The following is a 13,187-nucleotide window of genomic DNA, read 5'->3' as shown; positions in this document are numbered from 1 at the left end:
CTTTTACCTTCTATGAGGAATGAAATGATGTATATATTCACTAAGCCTGCACAGTAATATTGTGTACAGGTATATCGTGTTACGGTTAAGTGACAAACTTTGTCAAATCTAAGGCAATGGGTCACAAGATATAATATAGCAAACTCACCAAAGTCTCAGTACGAGAGATAATCAACTATGCAGAATGTAAACACAGCAATCAGTCTGACAGCAGATAATGTAGAGTCAGGGGTTGAAGGGTTTTGATGATCAAGTCTTGGCAGTGATGTATATCCTCCAGTTATGTGAACGTGTGTCGCTCTCAACACGGCAACCAGCCTTTTTATATATACTGAGTCATTTCCCGAAAGTTCGAGCACTTACGACCATTGTCAATACTGTAGAGTGCCCTCGAATAAGTCTCCCGGAAGTAAACACATAGAAAACTAGGAGCAGATAAATTCCGGAAAACCAGAATCCTAAAAGTGTTGACATCTATTTAAACAAAAGGTGACCTATCATAATTATTATTCAAAACACTAAATGTTGTGACCCAATACTAATTATTACTGAATAAATAACAAAATATACAGAAAATACACACTCATAACAGTCGTGATACGTGTTTTGAAACGATACGTATTGCAGTATTATTTCTGAGAACGGGTGTATTGGGTGTAGAACATATAAAGTTTTCTGTGATTATCTTTATGTTTTGAATTAATTTTCATTGAAAACATTTTATTCCTTCGTTGTTCAATGACAAAACGGCATACCGTAATCTTATGAATGGTATATAAGGGAAATAGAATCCTTGAGTATGCAACTTGATTTTGAGATTGCAGTTATCTGACCCATAAGACATATGTTTAGGGACTACTATCGAAAATAGGATCGACAAGTACAATTAGTGGTACTTACTGCCAAAACATTTAAGTTTCCAATGGGACACAACACGAATCATAATACGGGTGCCGGAAGCGCATACTAGTATATTGCAACAGTTTATTTGCCACAGTTTGCTTGCCAGTGCACAACCCTACTATCCAGTACATCCTTGGTCGGTCTGTGGCCATTATAAAAAGTCATTATGTAAAATATACAAGTGTACACTTTGCCAACCAACATTTTGAATATATCTCTCCACTCTCCTCTCTCCACAACCACCACCATCTCCACCTCTTACACCATTCAGCAAAACAGTCGAGCATTAATTGCCAAGAACGTTCTTTTGGCAAAACTGGCGTAATGTCATTAGTATACAAGAAGACACCAAAATATTGTTACCGGCATTAACACCATATGTTAAGACTATCTACCTATTATAAGTATGAAGATAACACACATCCCTGCCTAACCCCGCTCAGTGTGTTAAACCCATGTTTATGATTGTCAGTTGATCACCTCACCCTCATCTTATCAAAAAGACAGCAACATTTATAGTCCGAAACCATATAGCTGAAACGCTGAGTACAACTCTATCAAGAATAGCTTAATACTTTCCATTACGGAAATCAATTTCCAAACTGAGTTTTTGCGAATGATCCTCCGGCACAGTTCACTGAAATATTCTTCTGTGCATGATCTATACGTGACTGAAAACTCTGCAAATACAGGAAACGAATAAATAGAAGTGCAATAACCTGTGCACCTGTTTGTAAATCTAAGGCGATGAGGAGAAATTACTGTTGTCGAGTTTATTTTATCACTGTTTTGTAAATATGTTTAGTTTATGCTTCATCAAGTATCTGTACAACCTATATAAGCAGTATACACAAAGTAAAAAAAGATTTACCCCAGCACTGATACACCTTTCAACATCACAGTAACCACGTCACTCTAATTGCAAGCTCGTTACACTGTGTGACTTTTAAGTCCACTTGTCCACAGTTAAGCTTAATTTCATTAAGCATCTGGTCAGATATTATCTTCACAAGTCTTAAATCTATCTTAGTTACAAAATTAGCTTGTGGTTTTCTCTAGGTATATTGTATTGAATAGAGATATTTCCCTGTTACACCTACAAATTACGAGGGGATGTCAATAAGTTTTGAGCCTTGCATAGAAAAACACAAAATATTGGTATGAACCACATTTATTTTTCAACATAGTCCCCTTGTGAGTCAAGACACTTGTTCGCTGAAGCCATCTCTGTAGAAGGCGCCATTTTGGTCCTCAAACCAAGCCTCAGTAGCAGCAATAAGCGCATTATCACCCTGAAGTCTACGACCACGCAAGTGTTTCTTGAGATTTGGGAACAGATGGTAATCACTTGGTGCCAGGTCTGGAGAGTAGGGGGGATGCGGAAAGATTTCGTACCCGCATTCCTGGACAGCAGCGGCTGTAACGCGAGAGGTGTGTACTGGAGCATTGTCTTGATCTAGAAGAATACCACGTCTGATCTTGCCCCGGCGCTTCTCCTTGATTGATTGTCGCACTTGCCTCAACAAGTTAGCGTAATATTCCCCATTCATTGTTCTTTCTTTTGGTAAGTAATCTATGTGGATGACGCCTTTCCTATCCCGGAAGACTGTCGCCATTACCTTCTGCACTGATCTGGAGGCTTTGAACTTTTTTGGTCCTGGGAGGAGTGACATGTTTCCATTCCATGGATTCTTGTTTGTCTCAGGATCATAGTGGTGGATCCAGGTTTCATCACAGGTTACTAGCCTAAAGTGAAAATCTTCTGGATTCTTGATGTCTCTGGTTAGCATGGAGTTGCTTATGGTGACCCTTGTTTGCTTCATTTCATCTGTAAGCATTCTTGGCACCCATCTTGCTCACACCTTAGACATGACGAGATGTTCATGAAGAATTGTCTCAATGGATCCGTGTGAAATGCCCGTGGTCTCCTCTAACTCGTGGAGTGTCCATGCACTCTGTAAATGTTTTCCTGACTAGTGCTTGTTGTTGGGCGACCTGGACGGGGGTCATCTTCAAGACTCTCTCTACCATGATTAAATTTATTGACCCATCGTTTGATGGTAGCAGATGAAGGGGAAGACTTCCCATAAACTCTTGAATGCCTTTCTTCAATGTTCTTCGCCGAGTTTCCTTCAAGAACTAATAACTTAATTACTGCTCTATACTCAATTTTATTCATTTTCACTCACGTTAATAAGTTAATAAGTTTTTACAAATACAACACAGAAATTCATCGGACATTGTCGTTGCCGTGTAACAGAATAAACTGCGTTTCATGAACGTAGAATATATCTAGCTTTACCGGTCTCTGTAAAATAAATATCGGGGACATAAAAGTAAACGCCACATTTAAAATATTCTCACAAACATTGAACATACCCGTGTCTTCTGAGGCCAGGTACAACTCGAGCAAAGTTGTATTTTGCAAAGCCAATCACATGAGAGAACACTTCGTTTGGATACTCCAAGATACAGGTATAGTAATACTTCAGATCACCAGGAATCATGGCAATAACACGAACCACAGGAATGTCATCTCTGTCGTCATAGTAACCAGAATATACAAACGTGACATTGTCACTAACCCATTGAAACCCCCCAAAACGCCTGTCAGCTTCATCCTTCTTTTCAGCTTCATTGGCGTTTAATTCGGTCTTTCTAGGACCATATTTCCAATCAAGCAAATCCTTCTTTACCCTTCCTGGTGGACTGAAAGTTTTGTTTGACCATTCACTTAAACTGTTCCTGTCAAACTCCTTCCTTGGGGATATGGGTTTAGAAAGATGTAAATCCTTGACTAACCTCCCTTCTTGCCTTTCTGGTTTCCGGGCATTGATTTGATTGTCAACGGTGATATTATAGTTCAAAATATCCCGGCGTAAGTCTGAATCTCGTTTCTGAAACTGGGACAAAGATCCATGTAATTTACGTAGCGAACAGTACTCATTTTGCAATATCACAGGTATCCATAGAAGGACTCCAATTAAAATGGTGAAAGGAAGCATATAAGTCAGTTTCACGAAATGCACAGCCATGACTCCAATTCGTGGTTCTCTTCAACATCGGTCGAATCTGGGAAGCCAATGACAACCAGGTGTATTGAGGAAGGGAAGCCCGGCTGGTGCAATCCATAGGCGTATCTGTTACATTACGTTACACCAAAAAATCCATATAATGCACAACCAGATGGCGCCTGTTAGCTTACAGGCACTTGATTATTCACCATTGCATTCAAACAACGAATATCGAACCAGGACCAGCGTTTACATATCCATGAGTCTCCTTTAAAGCCAAATGAAACAAATAATAAAACATAAATAAAACAGCAAAGAAGCGTGCATAAGCCAATATTTAACTTGCTATCCGGAAAACTGACCACTCAGTATATACTTAATGGCAATAAAGATCTACGTCAACGCTATACCAACTACTATGGAGAAAATGTGCCTTCTTTCCAAGGGTGAAATTATTATAATGCTTTGCCCCTTATAATGAAAATCTTAAGATTTGGGCTGGGTTGCTTTGTATTCACAAGCTGGTTTATATAGATTCCATGTTGTTGTGTGTTGATGAAATTACTAAACTAAAAAAACGTATTCTCTTTTCCTAAAAAATGGTTTTGTGGAAGATTTTCATTAATGAATATGCAAAAGCAATGATAACTATTTGTCTCAGTATTCACCATCAAAGCTGGCAAATGACAACTTTGCATTCGAAAATGGTTACGAAGGTGAAGGTTACACAGGACTGGGATTTGTCATTGAAGGGGAAAGGACTATTAAGTATACTCAACTTTATGTGTTTCGTATACATTTTTAGTTTGTTCATTCGCTGCTTGCATCTATGCTTCATTTGCTTTGGTCCTATATTTTACTATTTAGTTTTCTTTTAGTCCATTCATTAAGTAACCTTCAGGTGGCATATCTGTATATGATCAACAGTGCAGTATCGAAATGTGTTTCCCCTGGAATACCTCCAGTGCCTCGTATACCCCCAAGATATAACTTACAAGAAACGATTTCATGTGGGAGACACAATGAGGCAGAAATAAAACCAAAGAGTGAGCGAATTGTTGGCCGCACTCAACTATATGGCGGTGGTCTGTAAATAATCGAGTCTGGACCAGACTATCCAGTGACCAACGACATAAGCATCGATTTATGCAACTGAGATACGATGACGTGTCAACTCGATCAAGTTTGTCGCCTCTTACGACAAGTGTGGGCTATTGAAGATCAATTCTAACCCTTATCTCCACCCTTCAAAATCAAAGAGTCTGAGAAAGGGAGCTAAATGGTGAAATAGGATTTTCATGTGTATTATCAAAATGGATGTGAAAGAGAACGACATATATGACGTTAAGGAGATCCTTCTTAATAGGACAAAAATTCGTGTTGTGTTAAGTTGGATTTGCACAGTACGAATTAGCTTAAAAACAAACAATTCACTGGTGTGGGTTAGCAGGGACGGCTATATATATATATATTGCTCACCAAATCCTAAAGAGAAAGTTTACTGTAAACTGTTGTTGACAACTTCAGGAATAATATTTTGGCATTTGCATATCATTAATGATTTGCATATTGGTCCTGCTATCACTTTGGCAAAGTAGTTGTCATGTTCTTGCACACTCTCCTTACTCGTGAACTTTCACTTTATATTACAAGCTTATTAAACATATTTGCCTGCCTGCGTATTTGTGTGAGGGTGGCGATCCATGTGTACCTCTTCATGATTTTTCAGTTGCCATGATAAGAACCCATTATAAGAATTTAATTGGAATCACGTGAGGTGTCTCTTGATACCATGTTGTGTCACTGTCCTCATTTTTTTCTGTAAAACACATGACCATGACCGCTAAAATAAAAATCCAGCAATACCGGTTTTGTCCAAAGTTAAGTTCATACTCTGTTGTAGAGCAGAAATAAATAAAGCAGCGTTGAACAATTCAGACTTACTAAAGCACACAAAAACATACCTTATAGCTTCAAAGAGCCACTTTTCAGCAGGTACGTGAACGTTACAAAATTATTTAAGGACAACCAAGGTCCTCTATGTTAATGTAAAAGACACATTCTCAGAAACACAACACAATGTCAGTTATAATTGCAGTGCTAATGCATTTTCCGTGTGTACTAGAACATACATCAATTTCCAGACTGAGTTTCTGCGAATGATCCTCCGGCACAGTTCACTGAAATATTCTTCTGTGCATGATTGCCCCTCATGCATCGTTTCACTACTGCTGCAACGAGTGTTTCGGAGAATCTGTGCATGTAGACGTCTTCCGACTCAGGCTCATACATGTACTTTGTTTTCGCACGCCGATAATGATGCATCGAAGCCACGTCCTCCTCCACCACCAGAGTTAAGTACCCTGGTTTATATACCTCCACGTGGTGAATAAACATCTCTTCAACTACATCGGGTATTACCAGGCGTTTGGGAGAAATCCCCTCATGGTTTGTCTTCATTCTTGTTGTGTACAGTAGGGGGTGTATATCATATATCTCAGCAAGACGTTTGAAGGGGAAGTCTTTTGTCGTCTTGTTTTTGAAAACAGGAAAGTAGACGTTCTTGAAGAGAAGAGAACCGGTTATCTTGTTGCCTGATGTTTTATTGAGAAGGTCGTCTTCAAGATGGACAAGGTATTTGTACTTCCTTGGAACAATGATCTCATCAACATCATGAAATGTAACATATTTTGCAGACTTCATCTGAGACAAAAGACATTCGTGATATGTTCCTAATTGTGTCCAGTGCTTATTTGATTTTATATACATCTCAATTGGGCTTCCGGGAAGGTTGATACTAAAATTTCTAATTTCTACAATACCCTCGGCCTCATAATTCTGGGGCATGTTGACAACATCTTGCGTCTGACTGTTAAGGTAGAAGACAGACTTGTCCACGCCAAACAATCGGTTGAGTTCAATGTTCCAAACAAGTTGTGACACATTATTGTAGTTGGATTCAAAGGCTTTGATACATCGGGTCAAAGAGTTTTTCCGTTGTTTGGAACGCCACATTGTGATGTTGTTTCTTGGAGATATGTTTCCCTGCTGATGAACCGAGAGGAAGGATGGTCTGCCAAGTGTCTTTGCTACAGGGCAAATCACATAGCCATTTCGGTATCTGAAACATAGGGCACATAGGAATCTATACATGACTGAATACTCTGCAAATATAGGAAATGGATGAATAGAAGTGGAATAATCTGTGCACCTGTTTGTATATCTAAGGCGATGGGGAGACATTACTGTTGTCGAGATTATTTTATCACTGTTTTGTAAATATTTTAGCAACATGTTTAGTTTATGCTTCATCAAGTGCCTGTACAAGCTATCTGAGCAGTATACAGAAAGTAAAAATAGATTTGTCCCAGCACTGACACACCTTTCAACATCACAGTAACCACGTCACTCTAATTGCAAGCTCGTTACACTGTGTTACTTTTCCAAACAAAACTTTACTATGGAAATCCATTTGTCCACAGTTAAGTTTAATATCATTAAGCAGCTGGTCAGATATTATCTTCACAAGTTTTAAATCCATCTTAGATACAAAAGTAGCTTCTGTTTTGCTCTCGTATTTATCATGTATCTTGTATTGAATAGATATATTTCCCTAATTAACTTGCGAATTGGGATGAATTATCGACTAGTTGTTAAGAATGAGTATATAAGTCCATTATGTCCATTTCTCCAGTTGCTTATGCGACATCTTTGTTCCCCATTTGTAGGATATCCTTATTGAATACTGACTGTTTTGTAAGCTGCCAGCTCATTGCCACACGGTGGTAAGTTCAGTATAACGACTGTATATAAATATTCTAAATAGATATAGTATTTGGTTTAATATTTAAAGAGCTGGAAACTCAGTTGTGAACTAAAGGCATAAGTGTTGACTCACACCCAGAGCTGTTCTGTTCTCTTCAACAGAAGTCGGACACTCAATTAGGGATCAATAAGTTAAAATGAAACTAACCACCAGTTACACAAACTTGTGCCGTCAGTCCGATTGAAAGAGTTCATCATGCAACAACGTCGTATTGACCACAGAAGACTCAGACATGAGCATTTATTGAAACGTAAGGATCTGTCTTGCATCCCTTGTGATGAAAGAGTCACGGTCAAGCATGTTCTGTATGTGTTAAATAAATTGCGTGTTTGTAAATCAATTAATGTGTTATATTGTTCTCTTTTATACCGTTTTTATACTCTCTCTCTCTCTCTCGATCGATCGACCCGTGAAGATTCGGGAGTAGAATAGGCCTTTAGCAACCCATGCTTGCCATAAAAGGCGACTCGGCTTGTCGTAAGAAGCGACTAACGGGATCGGGTGGTCAGGCTCGCTGACTTGGTTGACACATGTCATCGGTTCCCAAATGCGCAGATCGATGCTCATGTTGTTGATCACTGGATTGTCTGGACCAGCCTCGATTATCTACAGACCGCCGCCATATAGCTGGAATATTGCTGAGTGCGGCGTAAAACGTAACTCACCCACTCACTGTCTCTCTCTCTCTCTCTCTCTCTCTCTCTCTCGCTCTCTCTCTCTCTCCCTCTCTATGCGAGACAACTATCGTGCTTAGGCAGCTAAAAACACATACACGGAACCAACCATTCCGTATTCTGAGTGGTGGTGCGGTCGTGCGGGGGAGATTAACTTTTCAAATACACACATTTCATTCCTCTAAATTATAACTTGAAGTAACATTACACATCGATACGCTTTCTTCGAATACAACAAAGAAATTCATGCGACATTGCCATTGTAACAGAATGAACTGCGTTTGATAAAGGCAGTGACTGTAGAATATATATATATATATATATATATATATATATATATATATATATATATATATATATATATATATATATATATATATATCTGTCTTGCCTATATATATATTCCATGTAAACTATCGTGGGCATAAAAGTAAACATACCTGTTTCTGGAGAGGCCTGGTAAAACTCGAGCAAAGTTGTATTTCGCAAAACCAATAACATGAGAGAACACTTCGTTGGGATACTCCAAGATACAGGTATAGTAATACTTCAGATCATCAGGAATCATGGCAATAACACGAACCACAGGAATGTCATCTCTGTCGTCATAGTAACCAGAATATACAAACGTGATATTGTCACTAACCCACTGAAACCCCCCAAAACGCCTGTCAGCTTCATCCTTCTTTTCAGCTTCATTGGCGTTTAATTCGGTCTTTCTAGGACCATATTTCCAATCACGCAAATCCTTCTTTACCCTTCCTGGTGGACTGAAAGTTTTGTTTGACCATTCACTTAAACTGTTCCTGTCAAACTCCTTCCTTGGGGATATGGGTTTAGAAAGATGTAAATCCTTGACTAACCTCCCTTCTTGCCTTTCTGGTTTCCGGGCATTGATTTGATTGTCAACGGTGATATTATAGTTCAAAATATCCCGGCGTAAGTCTGAATCTCGTTTCTGAAACTGGGACAAAGATCCATGTAATTTACGCAGCGAACAATACTCATTTTGCAATATCACAGGTAACCATAGAAGGACTCCAATTAAAATGGTGAAAGGAAGCACATAAGTCAGTTTCACAAAACGCACAGCCATGACTCCAATTCGTGAATCTCTTCAACATCGGTCGAATCTGGAAAGTCAGTGACAACCAGGTGCATTGAGGAAGGAAGCCCGGCTGGTGCAATCCATAGGCGTGTCTGTTTCATCTGTTTCATTTCAAATAATACACATGGCGCCTGTTAGCTAACAGGCAATCAATTATTCACCATTGCATTCAAGCAACGAATATCGAAGCAGGACCAGCGGTTACAAATCCATGAGTCTCCTTTGACACCAAATCAAACAAATAATAAAAAAATATATTAATATAACAGCAAAGAAGCTCGTATAAACCTATATTTAACTTGCTATCCGGAAAACTGACCACTGAAGATATGCTTGCCGCCAAATCTGATCAAAGCTGAAAATGTTGATTCGCAAAAGCAACATGTCTAGAACACAATCCTACGTTCATATGGCAAGAATAGACGCTTATCATTACGCATATTGCTAAAGAAATGGAAACTCAGCATTCCCTCTCAATATCTAAGTACCAGCTTTGGAAATTGCTTTATAAGTTCGGATTTCGGTACACCAAAGTTGGCGGGGAAGTGAGACGTGTTCTATGTGAAAGGTCAGATACTGTGTGAATGAGTTAAAATATTTACGGACCATATGTCAAATGAGGAAAGAGGGGTTTGAGCCTGAGACTTGGGTGAATTCAAGACACACTGCAGAAACGGAATGGGTCGTTAGCACTGAAGAGGCATGTTCCAGAAGACTGCCAATAAGCAAAAGAGGGCGACTCATAGTGATTCATGCAGTAAATCTCTGGGATTCTTACCTGAGTTCTCTTGTGTGTTAGGGCTAAAGCCAAAGGCAACCGAGCTTACCACACAAAAATGAATGGAAAGGTTGTCTTGGAATGGGTACAAAAGCACCATTTTTCCGGCGTTGCCCACAAACTGTCATGGGCAATGCTCCAGGATCCTGATACGAAAGACCCAACATTGTTAGAAAACCATAATGTACCGATTCCACATAACACAACAAAACCAAAACTTTATGAAATCATTAAAATCAACAACAGAGCACCTGTAACAAAATGGACCGGTATCTAAAATTACAAGGTATTGATGTCTTATGTTTGCCTCTTTATCATTGCGATTTGAACCCGATTGAACTGATCTGGGGTAACATCAAATATGACATTGTACGGATTAACACAACGTTTCAAATGACAGACGTTCGAAATCTAGTCCACGAATCCATGGCAACATTTCACAAGACACATGGCAAAAACAACAGAGAAATTGAAAATGCAGTGGATCATCAGTACTGGCTTCAAAGCGGTTTACAACAGGTGACTATCAGACTTGTTATCATACGAGTGCACTCTGATGACTCTGATGAGTGTGATGACTTTTGATACCAACCCCGACCGATGAAATGAACATCGCACGTGCCTTTCGCTTACCTGGCTGTTACCTGAGCTGTTGCTACACCCATGTGACAAATCTTGCAGTATCAAATGAAAATAATGATGGTTTGATAAATAACTTTCATATTTTGTTGACAAAATTTATATCAAAATTCTGCTGAGTTGGTGTGTTTTTCCTATTTCCTTTAGTGTTAGTTTCAGTCATGTACGATTATTTATTTTTTTATTTTGCAGTAAGAGTGCAATTCATTGGGGGATTTGGACTCAAGTGGACTGTAAGTGAGTTAATTTTTCGCCGCTTTTAGCAATATTTGACCAATATCGCATGGTGTGGGGGAAGAAGGAAGGTGGGGGAGGGTCGTGCTCACCAGTATTGGGCTTCACACATTGTGTCCTCGTGGGTAACAGGTAATGAAGCCGGGTCTTCAGAGTGGCGCGCGGACGCTTTGACCATTATGCTACCCAACCACCCCTACCAAAGCAACTAAATTCTGAAATCAGCAAATAATTACAATGTGATTAATCAATGAAACATACCAAATTAAATTAAAACGAGTTTTGGTCTACCACCCAAATATAAATACAAGGCTGCAGCGCAATCTTAGAGTCCTGCGTTCTTGTCGAATGTCTTAAAGCAGTTCGTTTTGTTGTGGAACGCTCGAAACTGGCATACCTTTCAGATAGGTATTAAATCCACACTTACAATATTATTCATCGGGTTGAAAAGGGCACTGAGACTATGGGAAAGTGCGGAAACCGGAAGGGATAGTAACATAAATCCGTAGTTTAAATATATAGTAATACAAGAGCCTGCAATATTTGATTCATCCGAGTGCAAGTGTAGAATGACGTTGGAAGCTTTATACACACTGATAGATTCTAGCTTACTGCCTTTGTCGGATTTTATTACACTATGGCACATGGGAAAACCCGGATTCAACCAATCAATCAATAAATCTTTATTTCCGTACTTAAAAGGCCGCAGGCCTGTAGTATATTTAGAGTTTACATGAGTAGACAGAGGTCATTTATAAGTTCTTCTCTGTAACAATACCTTTTTCTTAGTCTCATAGCGAAGTAGATGTGCATTGCCAGATTCGGTAATAGTGGTATGGTAGTATCCGTTAATTGTGAAAGTAATGTTCTTACTCTTGGGTGCTTATAAAAGTATGGTTTTAGGTAGCTTGTTCGTAGAGTCGTATAAGCAGGACATATTAGAAAGAAAAGTTGTTCATCTTCAACAGCATTCCTATTACATAACCGCCATACTCTTTTTTCCCTTTGTATACCTGTATACCTACCAGTTTCAATATCTACTTCATGGTAAGAGCAGCGGAAACGAGAGAGGGCTATACGAAACTTTTTAACGCCGATTTTTGCTAAATAGTCTTCAAAACGTATGTCTGATTTCCATTGACATAATATAAGCATTTTGTGGACAGAAGTAGTGATTCCGACCAAGATTGGAAATTATCTTACATTCTTTGTGTAAATGATATGATAAAGTTTGTGTGTAACCGAACACTATGATCGCACCACACATAACCATAACCAGTTTTGTACAGCATCTCTCCAATATCAGTCACCCAATTCCCATTTTCGTCATACAACTTCATCAGATTATAACATGTTTTTGGAAACCTATGGCATGGCATATGCGATAATCTTACCCAATACCTTATTGCTGGCATGGAAGAGTATATAATCATAGGGAATCTACCTAATCCCCCATAGACCATCATATTACACGTGTTCGGTTTTACCCCAAGAATTCTTTTGCATGCATTAAATGGACTCTTTCAATTGTGTCATATTGTTGTAGTCCCCATATTTCAGAGCCATGTTGTAGTATTAGACTTATCTTCATATGGAATATTTTAAAGAACGTTTTGAAGGACATTTCATCCAAAGATCTGATATTTTTACAAACACCGATTAACAAGCACCACCTCTCTTAAAAATGATAATTTTGGTTCTGTATCTGTTTACACACAATTTATATTGGTCAGAACATTTGTCTAATTCGTCTATTTGTTTCTGTAAACCATTAACAGTACTAGAGAATAATACAATATCATCGGCAAAGAGTAGCAGAAATAGTTGTATTATATTTGGGTGTAGTTGGATACCATTAGTACATATGTCACATATTTGCACTGCTAGTTCAATAATGAAAACCCTAAAAAGAAAGGGGCTTAAAATACAACCTTTTCTAACTCCTAGTTCACTATTGAAAGGTTCGGATAATTCACGCGTATTCCTTACACACATTTTAACATTTTTGTAT

At 38.7% G+C, this 13,187-nt stretch overlaps 1 protein-coding gene across 1 annotated transcript; it reads right to left on the bottom strand.

The window, feature by feature from the left end:
- Positions 1 to 6,050: 6,050 nt before the first annotated feature.
- LOC137292069 (uncharacterized) lies at positions 6,051 to 10,968 on the bottom strand. The gene is made up of 3 exons (XM_067823613.1): positions 10,937 to 10,968; positions 8,858 to 9,187; positions 6,051 to 7,038 (listed from the first exon to the last, which is right to left on the bottom strand). The coding sequence occupies exons 1-3, from the start codon at positions 10,966 to 10,968 to the stop codon at positions 6,051 to 6,053; spliced, it is 1,350 nt and encodes a 449-aa protein (XP_067679714.1).
- Between the last annotated feature and the right edge of the window lie 2,219 nt (positions 10,969 to 13,187).

The sequence above is a fragment of the Haliotis asinina genome, chromosome 7 (genome assembly GCF_037392515.1).
Source record: "Haliotis asinina isolate JCU_RB_2024 chromosome 7, JCU_Hal_asi_v2, whole genome shotgun sequence".
In the NCBI taxonomy this organism is placed as follows: Eukaryota; Metazoa; Mollusca; class Gastropoda; order Lepetellida; family Haliotidae; genus Haliotis; species Haliotis asinina.
The sequence above is the reverse complement of the archived record's forward strand: the minus strand, read 5'-3'. Positions and strand labels throughout refer to the sequence as shown.